The 27,548-nt window shown below is 35.3% G+C and overlaps 7 protein-coding genes across 7 annotated transcripts; 3 read left to right on the forward strand and 4 right to left on the reverse strand.

The window, feature by feature from the left end:
- Window positions 1–14,402: 14,402 nt before the first annotated feature.
- On the reverse strand, window positions 14,403–14,744 carry GT037_010952 (uncharacterized protein; the record flags this gene model as incomplete). Its single annotated transcript, XM_038935999.1, has 1 exon — window positions 14,403–14,744. The coding sequence occupies one exon, from the start codon at window positions 14,742–14,744 to the stop codon at window positions 14,403–14,405; it is 342 nt and encodes a 113-aa protein (XP_038781370.1).
- Window positions 14,745–14,769: 25 nt separating this feature from the next.
- Window positions 14,770–14,967, forward strand: GT037_010953 (uncharacterized protein; the record flags this gene model as incomplete). Its single annotated transcript, XM_038936000.1, has 1 exon — window positions 14,770–14,967. The coding sequence occupies one exon, from the start codon at window positions 14,770–14,772 to the stop codon at window positions 14,965–14,967; it is 198 nt and encodes a 65-aa protein (XP_038781371.1).
- Window positions 14,968–16,720: 1,753 nt separating this feature from the next.
- Window positions 16,721–17,733, reverse strand: GT037_010954 (uncharacterized protein; the record flags this gene model as incomplete). Its single annotated transcript, XM_038936001.1, has 3 exons — window positions 16,721–17,206; window positions 17,271–17,390; window positions 17,440–17,733. The coding sequence occupies 3 exons, from the start codon at window positions 17,731–17,733 to the stop codon at window positions 16,721–16,723; spliced, it is 900 nt and encodes a 299-aa protein (XP_038781372.1).
- Window positions 17,734–18,463: 730 nt separating this feature from the next.
- GT037_010955 (uncharacterized protein) lies at window positions 18,464–19,408 on the reverse strand (the record flags this gene model as incomplete). Its single annotated transcript, XM_038936002.1, has 1 exon — window positions 18,464–19,408. The coding sequence occupies one exon, from the start codon at window positions 19,406–19,408 to the stop codon at window positions 18,464–18,466; it is 945 nt and encodes a 314-aa protein (XP_038781373.1).
- A 934-nt stretch (window positions 19,409–20,342) lies between these two features.
- GT037_010956 (uncharacterized protein) lies at window positions 20,343–20,774 on the forward strand (the record flags this gene model as incomplete). Its single annotated transcript, XM_038936003.1, has 1 exon — window positions 20,343–20,774. The coding sequence occupies one exon, from the start codon at window positions 20,343–20,345 to the stop codon at window positions 20,772–20,774; it is 432 nt and encodes a 143-aa protein (XP_038781374.1).
- Window positions 20,775–21,647: 873 nt separating this feature from the next.
- GT037_010957 (uncharacterized protein) lies at window positions 21,648–22,754 on the forward strand (the record flags this gene model as incomplete). Its single annotated transcript, XM_038936004.1, has 1 exon — window positions 21,648–22,754. The coding sequence occupies one exon, from the start codon at window positions 21,648–21,650 to the stop codon at window positions 22,752–22,754; it is 1,107 nt and encodes a 368-aa protein (XP_038781375.1).
- Window positions 22,755–25,858: 3,104 nt separating this feature from the next.
- Window positions 25,859–26,886, reverse strand: GT037_010958 (uncharacterized protein; the record flags this gene model as incomplete). Its single annotated transcript, XM_038936005.1, has 2 exons — window positions 25,859–26,354; window positions 26,414–26,886. The coding sequence occupies 2 exons, from the start codon at window positions 26,884–26,886 to the stop codon at window positions 25,859–25,861; spliced, it is 969 nt and encodes a 322-aa protein (XP_038781376.1).
- Window positions 26,887–27,548: the final 662 nt, after the last annotated feature.

Genomic DNA, 27,548 nt, shown 5'->3' on the forward strand with positions numbered 1-27,548 from the left:
ATAGTTAATACTAGTTTTTGTTAACTAAGTATAAGTTTAAAAGTTATATTATTATATATTCTCTATATTATAGATATTATAGTATGCTAATAGTCTTAGCTTATAGTAGTATAATAGCTAATAGATAAAGTTAGTTCTAATATATATATTAAATAGTAAGAAACTTAAATCTATAATATTATAAAGCTATATATTAGACTTAGTCTATAGCTAAAAGTACTACTAAGGCCTAGCTATAGGCAAAGAAGAGCTTAGCCTTATTTTATTTTAATATTACTATTAGACTCCTTTCTAGACTTATCTAACTTCTTTTTAAACTTATTAAAATTTTTTATAAACTTTTTCTTTACTTTCTTATTATTACTAAAGCTTTAGAGATTAGTTTTAGTATTATTCTTTTTATTTTCTAGATAACCTTTTTTTTTATTACTTTTATCTAGCTCTTTTTTATACTCTCTCTTCTTTCTATATATATACTTTTTACTACTATTATAAGGCTTAAAATCTATCTCTAAGAGCTTAGAATTATACTCTCTATTTTTTATTAGTAGTAGTACGTAATAAATATATATAATAAACTTACTTCTAATTAGTAGATTTTGCTATATCTAGCTCCTAACCTTTTAGCTAAGTAACTTAGCTTACTTATTACTCTTTATCTTTTTTAAAAATAAAAGTATTACTTTAAAATTTAGTAAGACTTTCTACGTAGTTCTTACGTATAAGCTTTTTAAAGAAGCTACTTTAGCTATATAGCTTAGTAGTAAAATTACTAAAGTTAACTTAATTTTTAGTCTCTTCTATTTTATAATTAAGAGTAGGCTAAAAATAGTAGATATCTACTTTATAGTATATATTATCCTATTTCTTCTACACTTTATTAAGGGATACCTCTAGCTATTCTACTACTAATAGTTAGTATAGTAATATAATAAATAACTATATTAATTATAACTTTTTTTTTAGTAAAAGCGTTTTTTATTAAGTTTCTTAATAAGGTCTTTTACTATAGCCTTATTACTATTAGTGCTATTTTTTCTTAGCTTCTTTATAAGCTAAGATTTAGTACTATAGTCTATATTATTAGCTATACGCGTAGTAGCTTTTTTAGTAGTAGCTATAATTTTTTTATTATATTAAGTAACTATTAAGTACTATACTACTAAATAATACAAAGTGTACTAGAGTAAGAGATAATAGTATATTATCTAATATAGATAGATAAATTAATACTATCTAGTATTTAATCTAGTAGCGTTACTTATACTTATACTAGAAAGAGTTATATAAAGTATATTACCTTACTAGAGCTTAAGTTCTGTTATAATTTATACTTAGGAGGAGATAGGGGTAAGCGTAATTACTTTAGAAGATTAAGCGGTATAGTTAAAGGATTACAGTATAGTAACTACGCTGTAGTTACGTAACTGCTTAGTAATAAGTATTACGCGCTAGTTTAAGAAGGAATACTTAGTAGTAAGTAAGACTAGTTAGCTAATAACTAAACTAGCACTATATTACTTAGTAATAAGCACTTACACGCTTAGTACTAAGTATAATACTTATTAGTATATAGCTTAGATACTAAACTTTTATAGCTTAGTATATTTAATTTAACTTTATATAAAACTTTAGTATTTAATCTAAGAATTATACTTTATTCTTATATAATCTTTGTAATATTATATTAATCTACTAATTATACTATTATACTAACTTATTTATTATAGCCTACTCTATTCTTAAGAACTAACTCTTAGGTTATCTAAAGATAACTTTTATATATTAATTAAATATATCTAATTCTTTACTACTTTATAAAAGTATAGTAACGCTTAAAGAAAGCTATTTTAATATAAAAAGAGCTATTCTAAATACTTAACTTATAAGATTATATATATAAAGAGAAAACTAGCTTAAACGTATAGAACTAGTAAGACTTTAGAAACTATATAATAGAGTAGAGTTAGGAGATATAAAAGTACTTAAAGAAGAACTAAAGCTAGAATTATTAGCCTATTTAGTATAGTCTTCCTCTACTTTTAGCCTACTGTAGCTAGAACTACTATAAGTCTTTTTAAAGACTAACTATGCGTAATATAACTACTAGAAAAGAGATTATAAGTTATACTTCTTCTAAGTACTATAAAGCTTTACTACAGAGATATAAAGAGTTAATTTTAGTATAATATATATCTTAGAGCTACTAAAAACGCTATAGTAGGCGTATAAGTTAGTAAAGAGATATAAATTACTAACTTAAACGCCTACGTAAGTAGATCTAAAAGTAATTATATTAAACGCTTTAGATTTACTCTAAGAGCGTAAGTAATATACTTATAATCTCTTTAAATAAGTATATTAACGCTTATTTTAGAGTCTAATAGACCTCTTTAACTTTATAAGGCCTTTCTAAGAAGAACTAAGTTCTAATAGAATACTAGATATATAAGTACTAGAATATATAGTAGTATTATATAAGGATATTAAGAAAAGTCTATTATTACTGCTAATAAACTATAGATCTATATTACTATAAGTAGAGGAATACGCTAACCTTATTTTTTACTAAACGAACTAAGTAAGTAAATAAAAACAGTAACTATCTATAAAAAATAAATCCTAACTTACTTATAATTAGAATAAATTACAGGAGACTAGTAAAACTCTAAGAAATACTAAGCGTACGCGTATAGGCTATTCTAATATAAAATAAAGTAAAATAAGTTATAATAATACTATTAATAAATTAGTAATCTGTTATAAGTATAGAGAGTTAAGATATTATAAAACTAACTATCTAAAAGTAGATAAAGCTAATAAGTTACTAAAAACTACTACTATACCTAAATTAGGAAAAGACTAAGAGTAAAAGAACTAATTTTTTACTTAACTACTTATATTTCTTTTAATATAGAGAATAAGGACCTTAGTACTTTACGTAAGGCGCTTTAGCTAGCGCCTACAAAGCTTTTAACTATATAAAGTATAGTTAAGTAGTTATAACTAATAAAAGCGTTTATAAACTTAGGCTTATAATTAAATTTATTATTAGTAACTCTAGCTAAAGAGTAAGACTTGCGTATTAACCTATTACTAAATTTATTAGCTAAAGAAGTTAATAGTAAGAGACTTATAGTATATAGTATAACTAAAACAAATATAACTATAATAGACTTATAGAGCTACGTAAAGACGTAGTAAATTCTATTTATAGTAGCAGACTTAAATAGGTACTAGATCTACTTAAGATTACTATAAATTAACTACTATAACTAAAAACTAAATATTAGTAAGTAGCAAATGTTGTTTTAAGAGGATAAAGTTAAGAATAAACTTTTTTTTTAGAAAATTAGTATTAAAGACGTAGAATTATTTAAAAAGAGTATGCGCAACTCTTTAGTAGACGTATATATATATTTTATAAGTTTAGTAGGCTAAAATAGCTTAGAATTAGTTAAAATTAACTAGTTACCTCTATAGTATACTAAATATATAGATGTATGTTTAGAAGAAGAGTTTGTAATACTTACTAACTATAGTTTACAGGACCTAGCTATTAACTTAGAACCTAGTTCTAGCCTACTATATAAGCTATTATATAACCTGTTAAGGATAGAATTAGAGCTTCTAAGAAAGTATCTAGAAGATTATATAGTAAGAGGATAGATTAGAAAATTTAAATCTTTAGCTAGCGCTCTTATCCTCTTTATAAAGAAGAAAGATAGTATAATAAAGCTTTATATTAACTATTATAGCTTAAATAAGATTATAATTAAGAATAGATACTTTCTACTTTTTATTATAGAATTTTTAAATAGGTTAGCGTAAGCTAACTACTATACTAAGCTAGACGTAAGAGAAGTGTACTATAAGATCTGTATTTAAGAAAGTAATAAGTAGAAAACTACTTTCTATACTTAATATAGCTATTTTAAGTATACTATAATGCTCTTTAGCTTTATAAACGCACCTGCGTAATTCTAAGTATATATTAACTAGACTCTAATAGAGTTAATTAATGTATCTTATATAGTATACTTAGATAATATCCTAATCTTTTTAAAAATAAAAGAAGAATATAAGATATATATTAAGGAAGTCTTAGATAGGCTGCGTAAAGCTAAGCTATACTTAAAGCTTAGTAAGTGTAAGTAGTATACCTAGCGTATAGAGTACTTAAGTTATATTATTATACTAGATAGAATTAAAATTAACTAAGATTAAGTTAAAATAATCTAGAACTAGCTAGAGCTACGTATAGTATATAATATTAAGATCTTTATTAGTTTTATAAACTATTATTATTAGTTTATTACTAGTTTTTCTAAATTAGTGTTACTTTTAACTATTCTAACTTAGAAAAGCTTAGGCGTAGCTAAGAGCAGCTACGCTATATAAAGAAAAGAAAGTTAAATATTAGATATTAAAGATAAGGTAAGAAAAGCCTTTTAAGAGTTAAAAAACTCTTTTCTAGAACGTTTTATTCTTACTTACTTTAGTAGAGACTAAAAGACTAGGGTAGAAGTAGACGCCTCTAGTAGTGTAATATTAGGTATTCTAAGCTAATATGTGCTAGACTAGTCTAATAAAGCTAATTAGAAACTAATTAACTTCTACTTATATAAACTTATTATAGTAAAGTATAACTATAATACCTATAACTAAGAATTGCTAGTAATAGTTAAAAGCTTAGAATATTAGTGTTATTACTTTAAAGGTATCTATTTTAAGATCTTAACTAATTATTAAAACTTTAAATAGTTTATAGAAACTAAAGCGTTAAACTACTAGTAAGTAAAGTTATACTTAGTACTTACTTAATATAACTTTGTCTTAAATTACTAGCTAAGTATAATAAATCTAGTAGATAGGCTATTATAATATCTAGATTATATAGTAGAAGCTTAGAAGCTTACTTAGAAGTATAATAAGGTATTTATAAAGCTTATAAAAGATATCTTTAATAATAAAAGTAAGAAGCTTTTCTTAATAGTAGTTACTTTTATAAAGTTAAGTTATAGGCCTAACCTCTTAAATAAAGTATTAAAGAAGTTTAACTAAGCTAAAAAAGTAGTATTAGAGAATCCTAAGCTACTAAAAGACTTAGAAATTATAAAGAATAATAGTAATAGCTCTTCTAAAGACTTAGAGGCAGAAATAGACTAAAATAGCTTATTTAAGCTTAGAATAAGCTTACTTAGCTTACTAGAACTTATAAATACTTAAAGTAAAAAGAGGGCACTTAAGAAGTACTATAATAACTTATTAGTAAGCTATTCTAGGTCTAAGAGGACTCTAGAGAAGCTATAATATTAATATATATAAAAGAGTATAAAGAAGAACGTATTAAACTATTACTATAATTATTTAGTATGCTGTAAGGTAACGCTAGCTTAATACAAACTATATAGTCTACTAGTACTTCTTCCTCCTCTAGATTAGCTTTAGAAGAAGGTAATAATAGACTTTATTATAGAGCTCCTCTTAAGTAAAATTTATAGTATAGTTTATAACGCTATACTAGTAGTAGTATATTAATTAACTAAAATAGCCTACTATATCCTAGTAAAAAGTAATTAGAATAGAACTAATCTTGCCTAAGCTTAGATACGTAAGGTTATTAGATTATATAGCGTCTTAAAGTAGATTATCTTAGATTAAAAACTACTAATAAATATAAAGTATTAAGATACTTTCTAATATTATATAAACTTAAGAAAAGTTCTAACTTTTACTTTTTACTTATAAATAAATAAGTAGACTAAGTAATAGAATTAGACACTAAAATAGTACTTTTACTACTACTATACGCTTAAGTAAGATAATTAAGCCTTATAAATCTTAATTAGTAAGTTTATATATAATAATAGCGTATATATAACTACTAGAATTATTTTATTCTAAGCTTATTATAGAATAAACTTAAGAAAGCTAGACTAGCTTAGTATAGCCTAAGAAGATAGTAAAAGCCCTATAGAATTTATAACTACTATAAAAGTACTTAGCTTATAAAGTAAGTATAAGCGTAAAATTCTAGTAGCTAATGTATATTAGAAAGCGTACGCTAATAATAAGTAGCTACTAATAACTTTTAAGGTTAGAGACTAGGTATTAGTATCTAACTATTATATATAGTCTACTAAGCTAAAAAAGAAGCTAAACTAGAAGTTTATAGAACTAAAGCTTATTATAGCTTAGAATAGGCTATTTATATTTATAGTAAACCTACTAAAACTTAAAAATATCTACTTAGTTTTTTATACTTTACTATTAAAGCTCTACTACTTAATAGAAAATATACTATACTTAGAAGCTCTAAGTATAAATATATTATATAAATTTAGTAATAATATATATAATATTAAGTAAATACTAGATAGAAAGCGTAATAAAGTAAATTAATAAGAGTATTTAGTTAAATAAAAAAGATACTCTAAAACTAAGAACTTATAAGAACTAAAACTAATATAAGTATAGAAGCGCTTAAGAAATTTTAAAATAAATATAATATTCTTTCTAAGCGCTAGTCTAAGAAAATAGTACTTAAGTAAGGCTATAAGCGTCTTCTTAAAAAGAAAAGAGATAATCTAAAGTAAATATAGAAAATAGAACTATAGTATACTTTTACTTATGTTTTTTCTTTATAAAGGTTTTTTAAATAAAGTATTTAATAGTACTATAGCTTAAGCTAATTAATTACGCTTATAATTACCTAAGACGTACTTATAAAAGACTAAAATAGAGTATAATAAGCTATTATAGGCTATTATTTTATGCTTTTACTAGTACTGCCTAAAAAAGTTAAGTAATATAGACTAAAGAAGAAATAGAGGAATTACTAAGTTAAAAAAAAAAAGATTAAGTTAAGACTATATTATTAAGTTAACTTAAAATTAACTAAGTATTTTCTAAAAAACGACTTACTTTTAGCTATAATAGCTAAGAATAACTTATAATAACTTAATTAGAGCTAAATTGCCTAAAAGTTCTATAAAATAAGAGAAAAAGTACTATAGTACTACTTAGAAGCTATAGAAGGCCTATTTTTTACTCTTAAAAGCCTATTACTATTATAATTACTTAGAATAGCTTATAATTAGCTATTACTAGTAAAAACTACTTATTTAGAGGGTACTTAGCTTAGCCTTAAGCTTATTAACTTTCTTATTCTTAATTTTAAGCTTTTTAGTAATAACTACTTTAAATAAGCTTTTAAAAAACGCCTACTTCTATTTAAGAGTACTAGCTTCTACCTAAAGAATAGTAAAGTTACTTTTAAGCTCTAGATAAGCTTTCTTAAAAGTCTTATACTATTATAAGTTAGAATAGCTTATTCTAGTATATAATAGACTAAACTTACTTTTTTAGAAGTTTAAGATAGTTCTTTTTATACTCTATAGTTATTTAAGATCTTATTAGCTTTATACTTAAAATAAATAGCTTTATTATTATAAGATTTAAGCTCTAAATAAATATTAACCTTAGCTAACTTAAAGTAAGAAATAGTACTATTATAGAAGTAGAGATAAGTAGAGAAAAGCTTATATTTTCTACTAAAAAATTAGCTATACTATTATAGCTTATAATAGCTTATAATAGCTTATAATAAAGTATATAAAGCTATATAAGAATTACTTACTTCTTAATATTCTTATAGAGCTTAGTAGCCTTATCCTAAACTTTATACTTAATAGCTATAAGCTCTATATTATTAAATATATAGATATTATAGAGATAGATATCTTAAGTATTAATAATAGAACTACTAGTCTAGAAGGGCGTGTTTAGACTACTAGAGGCAGACTACTAGCTATAAGAGTTATAGTTTAGGTTAAGAACCTTAGTAACGCGCTTCTTAGTAAATAACTAACCTAGTAAGACTAAAATCTTCTTATTATCTATAGTTTCTAGTATAGGAACTTATAATAAGTTAGAATTATTTATTATAGCCTATAATAGGCTATAATTACCTATTTAAACTTATAGTAATATATTTCTAATAAAAGTTCTAATAATAAAGGTATTTAGCGTACTATAAGTCTTCTTTTTTTTTACTAAGCTCTTTTTAACTACTAAAAATATCTTTTACTTTAAAATCTTTTATATTAAGTATTAAATAGCTATATTTACTAAAGTATATAAGAGATTTATTACTAAAAGCGTTAAGATAATAGATATAAATATACTTTATTATCTAACTCTTTATTATATAATAGTTGCTAGCTGTAGTACTATTTACTTTAGCTTAAGCTACTATAGCGTAATAAAAGTAATAATAGTTAATTATAGCATATAATAAAGTATATAAGGCCTATATAGAATAAACTTAGTAGAATTAATAAATAATATTATTCTCTACTATACTATTAGTTTACTAGACTCTAAACTAGATACTTTAATCTAGAATAACTTATAATAGGCTATTATAGCCTATTATAAAGTATACCTAAAAAAGTTATTTTTAAATAAAACTTACTAATTAAAGTATAGAGTATAGAAGTCTTTATTAGAAACTTAAGTATAGCTAGATATAGCTAGTAAAAAAAGCTTAGACTCTATAAGTTAGCCTAAGCTTTAAGTAATAATAGGAATTATAAGTAAAAGTAAAAGTAAAAGTATAAGTAAAAGTAAAGTAATTTTTAAAATTACTAAAAATTAGAAACTATATAGTATAATATAATAACTTTTTATATTAGCGCCTCTAGCCTATCCTTACTTATTATAACTTATTTTAGCTTACTTTAACTACTTCTAGAGGTTTAGTCTTAAAAAGAGAGATAATATTAAGAACCTAGGTATAGTTAAAGTAATATACCTTATATAACTCTTACTAGTATAGGTATAAGTAACGCTACTAGATTAAATACTAGATAGTATTAATTCGTCTATCTATATTAGATAATATACTATTATCTCTTACTCTTATACACTCTATATTAGTTAGTAGTATAGCGTTTAATAACTTTTTAAATAAGTTTTTATATATAAACTTAATTAAAATAAGTATTTTATAAAGTATAAAGCTTAAATAGTAGTAAGAGGAGACTTATAAGTACTTAATATAATCTAATTAACTTATATAGTAACGCTTACAGTACGTTCTTTTAAAACAGTTATAGTAATAGCAGCTAAGTTTAACTTAGAGATCTTTTAGTATAATATAGTAAGAGCTTTCTTATACGTATATAAAAATTATTAACTATTAGTTATATATAAAATACTAAATAGCTATAAAGTAGCTAGTAAGTATATAAAGCTTAAGAGAGTACTATATAAACTAAAAAACTTACTACTTCTATAGTATAAAGAGCTATTAAAAATAGTAAAAAAAGCAGGCCTTATATTATTAAAAGAAGAGCTCTGTCTATTCTTTAATAAGTAAAAGAGAATACTACTACTATTCTACGTAGATAATATACTACTTATATTTTATAAATAAAGCTTATAAAAAGCTTTTAAAGTTATTAATACTATAAAGTAAGTATATAACGTAGAAGAAAAAAGACTAGTAGAGTAGTTCTTAGAAGTAAGAGTTTTTTATAATAGAGTAGTAAGATTAATAATACTTATATATAATAAGTATATTAATAAAATTACTAAAAAGTTTAATATTAATAGCTTATTACTTAACTTAAGTACTTTACTACTAAGTAAAAAGCTAGTTAAGAACTTATTAGAGGCCTTAAAGTAAGAGGTAAAGAGCTTTTAAAAATAAGTAAGATTAGTACTATATATAGTAATTATACTAAGACTAGACGTAGTATATATAGCTTCTAAGCTATTATATTTCTTTATAAACTTAAGTAAAGCTTACTTTAAAGTAGTAAATAGAATTATACTATACTTATATTATACGCGCTACTAAGCTATATAATATAAAGTAAACTTAGAAGTAAAGCTTATAATCTATAAAAACGCTTTCTTTATAGATAACTAAGAGATAAAACGCTTATTATAAGGCTACTTTATAATACTTTTTAAAAGACTAATAGTATAAAAAGTAGTATAGTAAGTAATAGTAACTATATTAACTACTAAAGTAGAGCTCTTTATACTAGAATATATAAGTAGAGAAGTAATAGCGTTAAAATATTTCTTTAAAGAACTTACGCTCTTACTAGGCTTACTATAGACTATTTTTTATAATAACTAATAAATAATAAAGCTTATAGTTAAAGCAAATAAGTGTATAATAATAAAACTACGCTATATTAATATATAAAATATATAGTTATATTAAGACTACGCTAAAGAATTATTTAAAGTAGAGTACTTAGAGATAAAAAGTATACTAGTAGATAGACTTATAAAGAACTTTAGCGCTTAGTAGTTTATACACTTTAAAGAGTAGCTAAATATAAAGGAAGTTAGAGTATTAGTTATATTATAAAGTATAATAAAGTAAAATATTAGTTTAGAGCAGCGCGTAGCCTACTACTAATATAATAGAATTAACTACTAAAATAGTTAAGAGCACTCTATAAAGAAGTAACTACTAAAATATATTAGATAACTAAAGGAAAGCTTATAAAGAGCTCTTAAGAGAGAAAATAAGTACTAAAAGAGTAACTAGTAATTATTAAAAGCGCTACTATACTTAAAAGCAATTATAACGCAAAGCGCTTTTTTTTTTAGTAGAGAGCTTATAACCTAACTTACTAATAAGCTTTATATAGATAAACTACTATATATTTAAAAAAGCTAAAGAATTAAAAGCTATAAAAGAACTAACTATAAAGGTATTATTAAAGTTACTAATATTATTATTAAGAGTATTACTAAAAGAAAAGTATAGCTCTAAGAGCTATTTAGAATTAAAAATAACACGCTTATTAGTAGAACCTTAATAGATCTCTTTTTTAGTAATAAGCGCTTTAAACTTAGCTTTAAACTTACTAGTAATATTTTTAGTAATTAAAGTCTACTTTATAGTATATTAAGTTTTAAAACTAAAGTAGAAAGCTTTTTAAAGCTTAAGAGCTTTACTTTTAATCTTAAAATACTTAAGAAGGATAGTTAAAAATACTCTAAAATAAGAATAAAAAAGTATACTTATAACTTAATATAGCTATAACTATTATAAGCGTAACGCTAGTAATAATTATTCTAACTATTAGTTATAGTACTATTAGAGTTCCTATAATTAAGAAAGTTACTCTTACTAGATACTTAGCTCTAGTAGTAATTTATATAAGGCTTGTTTTATATATTATTAGTATATGCTTTTTACTATTTACTAAGTTTAGTAACTTAACTAAGAGCTTATTACTTACTCTTAGACTCTTTAGTGTAAGCTTTATAGTAACGCTTAGTAAGATATTTATAAAAAGCTTCTAACTTACTAGAAGCCTTACTAAAGACCTTAGAACTATTACTATTATTATTATAAAAAGTGTAAAGATTATTAATTTCTTTAAAGTTACTATTAAAGAAAGCTTTAGCTATAGTAGATAAAGACTTTTTAGAAGCGTAGGTCTGCTTAGTAGTATAAGCTTTATTAGTAGTAAGCCTCTAAGCTTATTACTTATTATCTTTACTCTTATTAGCTTTTAACTTAAAATAAGTAAAATATATAGCTTTAAGCTTAGGCTAGAAGCCTAAAAGAAAATATATAAAAAGAAGAGAGATAACTATAGATAGTATAGTAGAAGCTAGAAGCTTAAGAGACTTAGGTAAAACTTTAATAGAGATAATAGAACTTAAAAGCTTAGAAGTTTTAAGTAAATACTTATTATTAGTAGTAAGAGTACTAAAAAGTATAGAAAAAAATAACTAAGTACTAAACTTTTTTAAAAGCTACGTAAATAGCTTTAACTTACTCTTTAGTAGCGCTAAGAGCTTAGATCTTACTAGAACCTAAGAACTTACTATAAGAAGAGAGGCTAAAGCGCTTTACTAGTTAAAAAAAGGCTTATATAAAGAAATAAGCTTTTTACTAGTATAAAACTTAATACTACTAAAGTAGAGAGTAACTAAGAGAGTACTAGATATAGCTAAAATATTCTAAGAAAGCTTACTAATAAAAAGCTTTAAAGAAGTAATAGAGAAAAAAAGAATAAAGCTCTAGCTTTTTACTTTCTACTTTACTTTCTTAGTAATTTTAAGCTTTTTAGCCCTCTTCTCTTTTTTAAGTACTTTATCTACTTTATCTTAGTGCTTTTTTTATATTTAAGCTTTATAGACTTAGTCTTTTTAATTTAATAGACGTAAAGCGTTATTCTTAGCTTTATAAGTATTAGTAAAAAAGTAAAAAGTAGTAAAATTATAACTTATAATTAAGCGCTTTTTAGAGGTATAAAAAAGGTTACTAAACTTAGATAAAGTAATAACTAGAAAGCTTATAGACTTAAAAGAAAGTATAAAAGTACTACTAATAAGAACTAAAAGCTTTAAAAATAAAAGCAAAGCTTTAAAAAACTTTTAGTAATAACTTTAGAGTTTTTATTAATAAGCTTAAATAATTTACTAAAAAGCTTACTAGCTTATCTACGCTTACTTTTCTAAAACTACTTTTTACGCTTATAATACCTATTACTAGAAGAGCCTATAAAGAACTAGTAAGTAAGAAACTTAGAAGCTAAAGATAACTTAACTAAGCTCTTATTACTAAAGCGTAAGCTTATAAAGTTAAATACGTTCTTAGAGCGCTTACTATAAGATAATATTTTTAATAATAAACTAGTACGCTTTTTCTTAGAAGAAGTAGTTAGAGTTAATAAAGAAATAGTTATTTTAACTAAAGTACGTGTAGTATAGTAGAGAGCTTAGAGAGAAAAATAACTAATTAATTAATAGTAATAATCTATAGTAAGAGTATTAGTAGTAATTATAGCTTATAGAAGCTAATACTTACTAAAAGTACTATAGTAGGGTAGTTTAAGAGCGTATTAAAAGTAATACTAGTAAGCTATAAAGAGTTATATACGCTTAAGTAAGCGTATAGACTAATAATAACTAAGCTCTTATAGAAGACTAGATAAAGTAATAAAAGAATATATTTTTAATTATAGAAAGCTTATAAGCACTTTATAACGCTTACTTAAGAAGTATATAATAAAAACTATATAGTATAAAAGAGCTTTAATACTTAGTACCTTAGGAATTACTAAACTAGAAGAGAGTATACTAGTAGTGCTCTCTATATAAAAGTAAAGCTCTAAAGAGCTTTACTATAATTAATAATCTATTTCCTATTTATTTTTATGCTCTGCGACGTAATATAACTTAATAAAATACTAGCTATTATTATAGAATTACTATTCTTGCTTTAGTAAGCTTATACTTAATATACTATTTATTCTAGCGTTATGCTATAAGTATAAGCGTATATTTAGTAAGCTAAGAGACTTATTAGAGCCTTACTAATAAGCTATATAACTTTAGCTATTAGTAGTAATATAGTGCGTATAATAGTAGTAAAAAGCTAGTTTAAGTAATAATAATAATATAAGCTATATAAACTCTATAACTAATAGTAATATAGAGATATTATATAGTATAGATATATAGGACAACAATATTAATAGTGTTATAGATAGTAATAATAAGACTTAACACTATAAATAGTTATAATACTCTAGTTTTATAGCCTTATAAACGCTATACTATTAATCTAATTAATTAAGTTAATTAATCTAAGAGTTTTTAATTAATTAATCTTCTTAATTAAGCTAAATTACTATAGGACGTTAAGTTAATTCAATCTAGGGTGCTTAGATTAATTAGCTTAATTGTTAACAAGTCTGCTAATCTGATGTGAGAGCTATAAGTTTATTAGCACGCCCTTGCGGAGGGCTACACGTTTACGAAGCATGTTTCCTTGAAACATAATTTCTATCCTATACACCAAGGTGAGCTAACGTTTGCAGCCTTATTGGTGATTTTTTTTCAATAATTGAGCCTATATAACTCTTAGATAAGGGCAAAACCCACCTTTAGTGCGTTAAAAGGCTATAGCTCTCTATTGCCGCTTGCAAAAAGCGCGAAAGAGGCACTAGTAAAAACGAACTATCCTAGGGGTGTAAAAGCCAGCTATAACGATTCTATAGAGGTAATAAAATGCTTCTTAGGCCTTAGAAGTGTTCCTGTGGTATTTGATGAAGTATAAAAACTAAAGAGGTAGGCTGTGGGCGTTGCGCGTAGTTCTAAGGCGAGTACATGGGCACAGCTACTGTTTAAGGGAATTTCGGTATCCCGCACATCACTTATTAGCACCGAAAAAAGTGATCAATTCCTTCGGGAACTGGCCATTTTTGTCCCGCTACGTATAAGACTGGTGTAAAAGCCAAGCCCGGCTGATTTTCCACATTTTCGGATCCCATATCTTGATGTTGGAACTATTCCCGAGCAGTCGTCCTCAACTCTTTGTACCATTCCTGGAACTCCTTCGTTACGTTCATTTAGTGCCATGCGATAAACATCATCATCGGCCACATATTGGTGCGGCGACTATCGAACTGAATCGAAATGACGGCAGTAGTGTTGTTTGGATCCATAGCCGCGTCGCGCATGTGAAGTGATCCAGATTGCTCTCCCTCAAGTCTTGCACGTATATCCTTGTTGAGTTGCCATTGTTTCTGTAACGTAGCCACAGTATCGTCGTGTTCCTTCTTTATCCGATGCCCAGACGCCAGAGGGCGTTGTTTGTCATCCCGCACATCTTTGGCTGTCTCTTCCTCATCCTTCTCCACCGCCATGTCCTTGGCATTCCTCGCTTCCTTATTGCAAGGGCAAACTGCCATCTATAGCCTGGAAAACCACCGGCGCATGAGTATTGACACTTTTGAAGAAGCCATGCACCCAGTTCTGATCGATATTAGGCTCAAGTTTGCACGGAGGCGCGGCTGGGAAGGAACTAACACTCAAAGAGAGCAAGAAACTCGTTCGGTCGACTCGACTGGTGAGAAGACTCGTTCCTTCTACTCATTCGCTGGTCGTGTCTGCGCCGTACAAGGCAGCAAATGATATATCCCCATTTCCGTTGGATATATCACTCAAGATTGAGGGCCATAGCGTTCTGAGGTTTGATACAAACTCGCAAGCGCAGGATATCCCGTCTAGAGACTGCTCACGGTGGTTAGCAACTCATGTTTGGTGATTTCTTGAGTCGTCATGAGGAGGCTTCCAGCGGCGAGATTGGCCCAATCCAAGTTTCGGTCGTCTCGCAGATTGGGATCGACACCAAAACTACTTTCTGAATTGTTGAAAAAAGAATGATAGGGCTGGTCGATCTCTGCCGCCACGACACAAGAGAATCGATCAATGGTACTGAGGAGTACTTCACTGGTATGTATTCAAGCCACAATTCATCGCTGGTAGGCGTACTAGTGCTAGCAGTTTAGCTAGCGGCAAACCAGTCCGCTGAGAGCAATCTAGACTGCGGAGGCCACGCAAACTACCCTGCCCACAGCCTGGACCATAGAGACCATGAACCCATTGAAACAAGCAATTGAAAGGCAAATCGCGACACACTATCCAATCGGTGAATGGCGGTCTGCGAATATGTTTGCAGAGAGCACAGAGCGTCTTCGCATTGCGATCAAATTGCTACGCGGAGTGCCACCACTCAACGCGGCAAACGGAGTCTTAGGGAATCTTTCGTATCGACCACTGGGTTTGACAGTAGGACAGGTGCAGCCAGCCAAAGCAAAGCTCAACATTAAACACGGCATGCACTCAGCAGCTATCACAAGCGTGGCTAACTTATCATGCTTTAATCTGTATTTATAGTGTGCACTTCTAGATTACTGTTGACCACACTTTCTAACCACAAGCGACTAGCTCATCTCACCTGTCAGATTCCAGTACAGTCCCTCGGTTGCCACTTGTCCTGCCTTCGCAATTTGTCGGGAGTGACAGGTGACTCCAGCGAAGATAGTTCAACAGGGGCTTGTAAAGCCACATTGCTGGATAGCGCGTCTTGCCCTTCTAGAAAAAGCATATGTCTTCCGTAATGAACTCTCAAGTACAAGGTATTTTGTTAGTTCTTATCACATCTTATCAAACTAAAGAGAAAACTAAGGTTGTAGACGAAGATAAAAGAGCAAAGAGCTCTAGCCTGTTAAGCGTGAATAGCAAAAGAGCGGATCAAGAGCTGCTTAAAAAAACACACAGAAGCTCTAACTAGCGTGCTTATCAATCCTTTACTCCTGTCCCTTTTTTATGTATCCTATTCGCTTAAGCATTAGTCCGAATAAGTTTCAGCCTAATTAGATGATGTTTGAATAGAAGGATCCAAGAAGAAACCTGCTAAACACGAGTCTTTTGTACTAATCGCATCGCTATCGTGCCCCCTCCTCTAATTATCTAGAAACATAGTGTATAGCAGACTTCACGCACAGAGGAGCAGGCTGGTGAGGAGATAGCTTGTATTCGGAGTAAAGAGAATAGCAGGCAGAGGATAGAAGAGAGGAAGAGAAAGCGCTCTTTGAAGCCTTTCACTCTCTTCATGCAATAGTTTAGCAAAGAGAAGAGGCTATGTTCTTACATGTAGGCTACCATAAAACTGCAGCACTTCTTAAGCTGCCTCTTAGATATCTATAGGTTCATACAGCTCCTAAATACTATTGAAATTATGTGCATAAAGTCCTCGAGGACCACTTGATATAACTAATCAGGAAATTTGTAAGAGCCAATTTATTACGTGTCTTGTTTCTTCGACCTAAAGGACTGAAAGTCGTGACAAGGTACCGAGATCTGAAGTAAGCTTATGCTACACTTATATGTCTGGATTCTGACGAAAGAAATCTTCGAGACTCGTCTGTTTAACGGTTGAAAAACGTGCCACATCCACTGGCTCATAGTCCCAGGTGCGTTTCGGAATATGATACTGGTAGACGTACCAGAGATATTTGTAGAACTCTCTCTTCGAATACCTAGTTCTGCCATCATCTATGCAGGCTTTTGCATCCTCTAGGCTCCCCAGGCTGTTTAGCTTAGCTGTAGAATAGCCACCTCTCGCAGCAGAATATGCCTTAGCAACGTCGTTAGGCGAGGCCTCAAAGCTCTGTACGCGAATGTAGCCTCCATCAGCAGCATCTGGCGCAGAGATAGCCTCCATAACATACTCAGCTATATCTCTTGTTGTAGTATAACGCGTCAGGGATGAGGAAGAGCCGTAGAAAGAAAATGTTTTCGATTCAGGGTCCCAGTCAAAAGGGCTCTTTCGGAAATACCATTCGGCAATTGCACCCGTGAACATGTACTTGAGTCGGTCGTCAGTATTGACAAGGCTGGGTGAGTGGCACGTCGCCTGGAATATGACATACAAGAGGCTTGATAGTCGAGCTTATCTCGACATGATGCGCAAAATTTCTCCAGTCGTCATACAGTTCGTGTGTGCCAACTCCACGTGTCCAGTCATAGTTGAAAGAGGTAGAATGGTAGATCTAGATCTTCGTTAGCCATTTACGCATCTCCAGTTGTATATAGGTGTACCTTTACGCCAGCACGCTCTGCTGCACGAATAAGCAGCAGTTGACCCTCCATGACAGACTCCGGAACAGAAGTCATGGTGTTGACGATAACATCAACGCCTGCAACCGCGCGATCGAATGCAGAGATATCGTAGTAGTCAAACATCGTTTCAAAGCCCTCAAGCTTGTCAAGTATTTCTCCGGGAAGCTTGCTGGCATCTCGTGCAAGCCCGCGAACTTGATAGCCTCGTGTTATAGCAGCTTTCGCACAAGGTACGCCGACAAACCCCGTGATTCCAGCGATAAGAACAAGCATGGCAAAGAAAGATTATCGAAGTCTGTAAACCCGAAACTCAATCAATAGAGCATGTACGGCAACGAGGTAATTTGCTAAGGGTAACGATCGGTATTGTGAAACGCCAAAAAGATGGAAGGGGTCTGTACACCACGAGTATAGAACAATTTTGAGGTTGGGCTTGCGAGAGCTAGCAGTGCGAATTTCAAATCAAAAGCGCGGATTTTAAATCAACTGGGTTATTGCTTAGAAATAGGATCTTAGTGTTGTACGTTCTCGGAGACGATACGGCGCTGCAGGAGTCGAGATCGAGCGGCGAGCGTCTGGCGCAAGCCGGAATGCTTTGCTAGTTTCGGACTCGCGCACCTGGCGCTCCGATCCAGCACGTAACGACCTAGTGCAGAATTGTCGTACGATTCAAGATTCGCGCTCGGTCTGTCAGTAGCTGCCCTGGTTGTCTAGATAGCGCGGCGTACTTCACAATAGGTGTTTACTACCTACGTCTACTGTGCTAATGCCCGAACTCTCCCTCACTATCCTTGTAACGTGGAGCAAGTACTATCACCTACCGTTACGACTCTTGCACAAACGAATTAGAATGAAATTACCCACTTGCTCAGCCTCACGTTCTTGTGAGAGATATATAGAGTTTAGTTACACTGCGTAAGGTATACACCCAAATCGCTCAATTTTTACTGTTCGAAGCAGTCTCCTGGTTCTGTTTTACTTATCGAAAATAGTCACAAGACACTCAATCTCTATTTTGTTCCCAAGCGAAGCTAGCAGCACACTCCATGGCAAAGCCAAAACATCGCGCATACCATCCTTGCGACCAATAGCTCAGCTCAACACAATGAGGAGCACCTTGTAGGAGACTTCCGTCCACGCGTACACTGTTAGTAAACGCTTGTACGCATCGCTCGACCTCCCCCACTGTAGAGACGAAGAAAGGATCATCGTCAACAAGTGAATACATTACAGGTGTTTTTACTGCCTTGGCCCATTTTTCTTTCCATACTGGCATCCATTCAGTTGAGAACCCAGTAATTTCTGGTATAGGGCAAATAGCATTTAAGCGTTCGCTTTCTCCAAGCATTTCTAGTGGAAATGTTCCCTGTTTAAACATAACAGAGTCCTTCATTTTTACATCCATCAGTGCGTGATTGTCATCGACGCGAGGATAGGAAGGAGTGGTGCCTTTCATTGACGCAGATTGCTCATTGCCCATGCCACTGGCAATCAAGCCACCTAGAGGATAGAGTGGCGTTTTGTCTTGCGCGTGCATGGCAGCGGTTGCGACGCCTACCATAACACCCAGACTGTGGCAAAGCAACACGATACAATTGCAACCACTTGGCGCTCCGAGTCTAGACCAGATTTCTGGAAGTATTGAGTTGTGCATCGCAAGGGCGCTTTCTTGAGTGAAATCGGATCCTTCCGGGATAGGTAGAACCGAGCTTGTGCCGCCGTATGATGGTCGATCGATTGTAATAAAGGGGATGCCAAACGCGTGGCTTGCAACTGATGCGGAGTACTTTGGGAGGGCATCGAAATATTGATGATCGTAGCATCCACCATGAAGGCCAACGACTAGAGGGCGAAAGTCGACCTGCGCGGGAGATGGAGAAGGCGATGGGATATAATGAGCGCCTGTGAGTGTGCCATTGTTGGGAAGCGTCCACTGGAAGGATTCCATAATGAATGAGATATAGATCAACTCTCGCCCTCAAGTCACTTCTCATTTATCTTGAAGGACCACAGACTAGTTAACATAATTCTTGAATGCTCGATCGGCTTTAGGTGGACATTACTTCACTTCCTTCGACCTGATGTGCAAAAGCTTGAAAAGATTTCAGCGCCCTGTTGCGATTCCACTTTATCCCCACCACAGGCGCTGATTGCGAAAAACTTTTCCGTGGTGCGGATTAACAGAAAGGTGTTTAACGGCGATAAGCTTCAGCCGGACATCGAGGCCTAGACCGAAAACGAAAACGAAAGCGAGACCGACAGCGAGACCGACAGCGAGACCGATATCGCTGTGCGATCGCTGGCGCAGAGGTAATGTCACACCACCCACTAGCATTAAGTCACGGCATCAAGCAGCACGTGTTACGGTATTAGTGAGCAAAAATCTTGATCCGATAAAATCTAAAGCATGAGCAAATCATGAGCAATAATTGATTGTCAAGCAATATGCAGCTACACCTAGCCACGGACTAAGTCGGATGGACAAGTCAAACTTTAATCTATCCGACACTTGCCCTTTTCTCGACACAATCCAACGTAGAATGGGCTAGGTTGTCCAATGAGGTGTTGCTGTACAGAATATGCCGTTGTAGATGAACTCGCTTTTATCACGTGTGATCTGGATATCGCTAGGTATGCTGACGTACCACTCGCCATTACTATAGACACGGCATAGTGACTCCATCTTTCTGTTCCTTGAATATGAATCTATAAATTCACTATTATTTTCCTGAGGTTCTTAGATCATTATCAACATCAAAGTCGTTTTATGGATCCTAGGTATTCTCCATCAGTTCTCTAGCTTGTGTAAATGAGTTTCCAATACCACACTCAGAAAGTATCCAAGCTGATGTCAGAAGAAATGCCTTGCACTTTATACAGAAATGACTGACGGCTCTGTGCGATTCGATGGTCGTGTCGCAATCGTGACGGGCTCTGGTCGAGGTCTTGGTCGCGAATACGCAGTCTCTCTTGGTCGCTTAGGAGCTGCTGTAGTTGTGAACAGCACCAAGGAAAAGACGGCTCAAAGTACAGCCGAAGAGATCATAAGGGCGGGCGGGACGGCGGTAGCCGTTGTTGGTAGCGTCGCCGACCGACTTACTGCGGACTCACTAGTGGAAGCTGCTGTGAAGAATTTTGGACGGGTCGATATCGTTATTAATGATGCGGGCTCCGGCGACTCCGCTAATTTTGAGAATGAAATGACCTCGAAACTCTCGGACAGCTTCAGTGTACATGTTGTAGGAGCGTGGAATGTTACTCAGGCAGCATGGCCGTACATGAAAGCAGTTCCGCGTTCAGTACTCAAACGGTGAGGATACAGGTATCAAGGCGTCAAGAGTTGTGTTCACTGAGCGCTATAGTTTGTGAGTGGAGTACTTTTGACAGACCTTTTGCATACATCGCCTATTAGATAGCAGACCTCGTCGGTAAGCAATTACACCTGTTTTATGTTCGTAAAGGACAGTCGGAGCCGGAAATGAACAGTCTCGATTGAGGCTAAAACAACGCTAGGGTTCATTCGTACCCACAAATGAGGCTTCTACCACTGGATCACTTTCATACAAGACACTGTTCTCATATTGACCTCTTTAGGATGAGACAGTTGCACAATTTTTCCTCTACTAAAGTAGGGTCCTGCATCCAAGGCCTACTCGAGAGTAAAGCGGCTCAACCAAGCAGTCACTTGAGAATACTGATATATGACAGCGACCCGTGCACAGCCAATGAAGTCACGTCAAGCTCATGAACGCGAGTGCCTTTGAGCAGAAAAATGAAAAGTATCTTGATATGAGAATGCTTTTAAGTATGCACTAATGCTGCGGCTATTCGACGGGCAATTTGGTCCGAAAACAGCCGAATTTTGTCCGTGTCGCCTATATTATCACAGCAAGATCTCTGTAGAATTGAATATGCACCTTCCCCTGGCCCTCAACTTATTCTCAACTTTATTCTCCGACATTCCATACACGTCTTCGTTAGTGCCTTCGACTCCAGTATATCCAGGATCGTACGTCACAGATAGGCAGCCATACAATAATATGGCAGAGCAACGGAACATCGTTGTGCTTGGTGCAAGCGCTGCAGGAGTCCCCACTACACATTATATCCTGAAGCATATCTTGCCACCTCTCAAGGCTAAGGATGATGCGGTATACCATGTGTATATGATAGCTCCATCGTCAGCAATGTATTATCGAGTAGGGTCACCGAGGGTTGCAGCATCGACGGCGCGGATGTCGACGGATCGGATCGTCCTAGATCTCAGCAAAGGTTTCGAGCATTATCCTGCAAACGACTTTACCTTCGTTGAGGCTTTGGCAACTAGTCTTGACACGACATCACGCACGATATCCTACTGTAAAGAGACGACCTCTGAGGAAGAGCGTCTTTCGTACCATGCTCTAATCATAGCAACTGGTAGCAGGACGTACCACCAGGCCTTCTCGCAAAGCGGAAACCTTTCGACTACCCTAGACGCAATTCAGGATATCAATACCAAGGTTGAGACTGCGCAGAAGATAGTTATTGTCGGCGGTGGTCCAACTGGTGTCGAATTTGCCGGTGAAGTAGCTGAGCATCGTAACGGCAAGCCCGGCTGGTTTCACGTCATAAAACCCAACGCAGAGATTACTCTCATCACTAGTGGCAAGCGTCTACTCCCGACTCTTCGACATTCCATCGGTAAAGCCGCTGAGGCAAAGCTGATTGCCTTGGGCGTCGACGTTACCTATGGTACGCGCGTGACCAATACAAGTATTGAAAACGGGAGCACGAAGATCACATTGCAAGACGGCAAGGAACTCCAAGCAGATTTGTATGTTCCCGCTCACGGAGTTCAGCCAAATTCGTCATGGTTGCCCCAAGAACTCCTTGACGAGAAGATGTATCTCAAGACGAATAGCCAAACTCTCCGGGTTGACACTGCCGGTCCACGCGTTTATGCCCTCGGGGACATTGCTTCATACTCAAACAACAATATACAAAGCATTACGGATGGCCAGCCAGTGCTTTACATCAACCTGAAACGAGATTTGCTCTCATTCGATCCCAGATCACCCGACGCGGGACCTAAGGGTAACGACAAAATATATACACCAGAGACAAGAGAGAATCAGATTGTACCGATTGGCAGTCAAGGCGGCGTGGGTGCAATTTTAGGATACAGACTACCGAGTTTTCTAGTGTGGCTGATCAAGGGTAGGGACTACATGGTGAAGATGTATGGGGTACCCATGGCAAGCGGAGCTAGCGTGAGTAGGGAGTTCACGTGGACTGAAGAGAGTACAAATTAACTTGTTCTACCAACTGAGCGATAGATAGTGTATCAACCCATACAATTGGGAAACTTGTGTAATCCTGTCGCTTGTCGTTCAAGTATCAGTATCATCCTCGCTCAACGCCACCACAGTCTTTTGTATCTTACCAAGACAGTCATTGCCAGCCTTTCTGATCTTCTGCTTGCGTTTCTTCATACACACTTACCATGTTTGTTGCATCAGATGAGGGCACGCCTACGCTGGTGGATAGGTCGCGTGAAGGTGAACTTAGGTGTCCTGAATAGGTAATGACTAGACTGAGTTAAGGACGGTTGCTATCAAGCTCTCTATAACTATAGGTATGTAGGAGCCAGTAAATCAATTATAAATTTATTAGTAGGCGACAGCTCAGCTCCCTAATTGTGTTCGTCCGCTCAGTCCTCTTATCCTGTGCTTTTATAATTCGTTTTCTCCGGTAGATCTGGTAACCACAGAACATGATCAGCAATACCGAGTTGGTCAACCACAGAAGCTACGCATAATATAACCCTGATGTCAGATGAGAAGACACCAATGGTGGAGCGATAGCAGCTCCCAGATAATGGCTGCGTAACGCTACGATGCAACATGTTGCATGCTAGCATCAAAAACGTCCCCTGAGGCTACTGGTCACCAACAACCCTGCATCCAGCGAGATTCCTTTGCATGCCGGGCCTTATTCGAGAGTTGCTATGTTGCATCAAGTAGGCCACGCAAGTGTGACTCAGTCAAGGTCTATAACAAGAGGTAAAGTTCTATCTATAAATCCCGCTACACGTCGCATCGTCCCAAGATTTGGGGCAATACGCAGCTCATCGAGCAGGGGTGAAAAGTGAGCCAATATGTCTGGATACGGAGGAAGGGTCAAACTTGAGTGATGCGCAGATCTATGCCTATCAAGGTAGAGACTCTATACAGGATACAGCCGCGCGGTTCGCGTCGGCCACCGTAAGTTGTTACATCACAACCCTCAACCCCGTTTTCAACGTTCTCCCGCGGTCTTGAACCAATCCTTCAATCCGTTCTGTTGATTCTAGAGATGAGTGATGACCAGGCCATGTGATTCTGGAAACATGGTGGCTGTGTACAGAACATGGTCGGCCCCGAGTGACCAGGCGATGATTACGGTCCCCGAAAGCTAAAATAAATACTCCGAGCGACTGCTTTTAAACTCGTTGGACTTTCTCCTTACCTGGCGAAAGAATGACTGTAATCACGCCCGTCCCGCTTTTTCCTTGGAAATCCAGCAGCTTATGCGCCACCTGCCGCTGGGTCGCGAATCACCATACGACTCGAAGATACTTCGCGAGACCTTTGAAGATCGCAGCTGTCAGAGGTTGCGTTCTCTGCAGATACCTCTACGAGGAGCTCGTTGTCCGTTCTTTCGGGCGGCTCACAAAGGACGTTCATCTTGAAGTAACTCGAGATGGATCGTGTTTAAGTGTAGTCGGCTTTGACAACACCGTGCATCAATTCGAGATCTTTACCGAGCGTAGGCATAGACGAGATTATACTACGTGTCCGATACTTACGTACGACAGGTGAACACCCAAGCAGCGAGACGCCTTACAGAAGGATACATGCACAACCTGACTCCGAGTCCTGTTGGAACTTGATACATATATGGCTCGACAAATGTACTTCTACTCACACATGTTGTCCTCAAGACCATGCGCCTCCGATGTCAAACATACTGCTGAACGTGAATACGCTAAGATTGGTGTATGGGTCGACTTGTGAAGGAGACACGCGTTATGCCGTACTGAGCCATTGTTGGGGTGCTGCCGGCACTCTTGCGACGACTCTAAGGGCAACAATGGAGAGTTTCAAGACAGGCTCGACTTGCATTACCTTCCATCAAATTTCCGAGATGCCATCTACGCGACCAGGCGGTTGGGTCTTTCGCTGCTATGGGTAGACGCGCTTTGCATTGTGCAGGATGATGCAGAGAGCCGCAGCCTGGACGTTAGCAACATGGGAAGCTACCATCGAAACGCGTATATCACGTTATCTATATTAAGCGCACACGACTCGTACGTCGGCTTCCTCAATCCTCGAGAGTCAGCCCCGACAACCAGTCTGGGCCAAAATCTTCATCTCCGCCGAGCGCGACCATCATGGAACCAGGTACCACGAGAATCTCCGCTAAGCAAGCGAGCATGAGTATTACAGGAACGGTTACTGTCGAAGAGAATAGTGCACTTCGAGAAGAACGAGGTATTCTGGGAATGTCTTGAGAGCCCAAGTAGAGAGGGAAGTGTGGAAGACGAGCCAGAAGCGTGTGATGAGGGCGGCTGGACTAAAGAGACCTTTAAGCGCTGCCTAAGTTTCTCCAACAAGAACGTCGTAGGCGAGTTCGCCGGACGCACCGTTCAGAACGAATCCTTCATGGTGCAATGGTATCGCATCTTGTGTCAATATTCTGGTCTGAGTCTTACCTACAGAAGCGATGTCTTCCTCGCAATCGCTGGGATTGCGGAGATATTTCGCGACATCACGAGCTTTACGTACAAGTCTGGTTTATGGATCGAAGACGCTCATTCAGGGCTTCTGTGGCACGCTGAAGGATCATTGATGTCCGCGCGGAAGCCTACGGCCACATCCAATGCGCCTTCTTGGTCGTGGGCATCTCTGGACGGTCCAGTAAGTATGCTCTTTAGTCTGAGTCGAGCAACATGCCTAGCGATCTTGCGGCGCAGATTCTTGAATGTCAGCCCGGTCCCTTGCGAGCGGGTCTCCGCAATGCGCATACGTACGACGATATTCTGATGATGGATGCTTTGTGTATCAACGTCAGCTGCCGATCGAGCTCAAACGGAGATGCGCCATATAGCGACCCATATCTTCGCATGGTGATCGATATATTCGATGAGCGAGGTATCTGCATTGGCACAGATTACTTGGATCAAATCCCAGAAAGCAACATCATCCAATGTAAGGCTATCGTCGTATCGCAAAGACTGGAACTCGGTCTTAGCCATGTTCCCATAACATATTTCCTGCTCGTTATAGAGTCGAGTTGCGCGGATGCCTGTCACCAACGAGTCGGTATCGGACAGACAGCAGATAGGATCTATGGCCATGTGCTCAACACATTGAACCTAAAGCGCGGGCGTAATCAAAAGATCATCATTGTATAGATAACTATGGAATGCTAGACTCCACTCCTTCATATCGATTCTCCTCCTCTCACCGATAGCCCACCGATCGAAAAGCATACCGCCAAATCTTGGTCCTGTCTGAACCTCGAGCATCTCGTAAAAAATTGCATATTCCTTTGAGATCTTTCCTTCTTCAAGCCATTCCAGAAGCAAAAAGTCGCTGAATCGGGGATGGACCACGTAGTTGTTCTCCCTTAATCGGTACCTCAAACATACCTCTTTGAGGCCTTGCATTCCACTAAGTAGTGACAGCAGATCTCTGTACCGCTTGATAAAAGTATCGCAACGATTCCAGAAGAGAGTGATGACGAGAATGACCTTTCGGATAGAGGCAAGACGCTGCGGAGGTATCGTTGATACGAAGGTGGACAGCAGCTTGTAGGAGTCAAATTTGAAGGTATTCTTGGAGTAAAGCACCGAGGCGGCCTCGCGGTAGCTAGTGACTCTGTTAGCGATAAGTTTCAAAGTATTGAAAACGGCAGAGTGGCGACAAACATCTTCTTGCAAGTTCTCAACATTTTAGTGTCGCGTCCTTGCTCTGCTCCAACTTTCCAATGATCCCACGGTTCATTCTCGTTGAATTTCATGGTCAGTTCTTCCTGATCACACAGCACCATCTCATATATCTGCCACCGCAACTCCAAGGGTAATTTAGCGAAAAGAGGACTTTGCGACTGGCCCTTTGCCTTTTTGTTCCACCATTTGTCTCCATCGACCAATGGAATTCGCTTCTTTCCCACTCGTCTGACACGCCTGCGATGCTCTACATCAGCTAGGACTTTATATCTTTCGAGTTGTTTTCTCGATTGGCCGCGGGTCTTCTTGACACAGCTTGGCCAATCCAATGATCGTATGTAGTAGCAAGGGCCAAAGAGAGGGCAGGTTATGAGCTTGCACCAGAAGCGAAGGGTGCTGTTGTTGTTCCACGTGTACGATACCGCATCTTTGGTCGATTCAAATGCCGTCATTCTACCGCCCGTATGCTGTGGAAGTTACCAGGTGAAGATTTTGGCTGAATATATGGGATGTGAGCGCCCTTTTTCAGCCTCAGAAAAGAGGCGCAGTCGTTGTGGATCAGACCATGAAGTGTGGAGCCATAGGCAACCACGTTCCTGCCAAGGACTCTGCAGCCTCTATCGTTTTGAGACTTTGACTATTGCAGCCTAGCTCGTGGCTTTGAGGTAGCACAAGGCTGACACAATTGGTATCTCGTGGCTTCGCTCTGTCTGGGTGCCTCAGGCAACACTCTAACATAACTGTCAGGGGTGGTCGCGCTAAGCCTCGAGCATATAGTTTAGACCTTAGCAATCACTGCAAGGCAGCGATTCGTCTAAGTTGCAAAACATTTACAACTCTCTAGATATTTGAAAGACAAGCGGAACTTTGCTCATCTTTCGAAGCTCCTGTGTCTTGCGAAATCTCACCTCCTATGATACCACCTTTGCGGATGGTAGTAACAGCCGGTTGCATCTCCAGCTCGAAGAGACACAAGGCTAGCAAGAAAAGCGGCCCTTGACGATAAGAGAATGAAGGGCGCTAAGATAATGTGATATGTATGAACCAAAGCAGAACGATGGCATTGCGCTGATCGCAGTGAGCAAACCCCGCACAGCTCCATGCCATAACAAGG

Source organism: Alternaria burnsii, assembly GCF_013036055.1.
Source record: "Alternaria burnsii strain CBS107.38 chromosome Unknown 749, whole genome shotgun sequence".
NCBI classification, from domain to species: domain Eukaryota; kingdom Fungi; phylum Ascomycota; class Dothideomycetes; order Pleosporales; family Pleosporaceae; genus Alternaria; species Alternaria burnsii.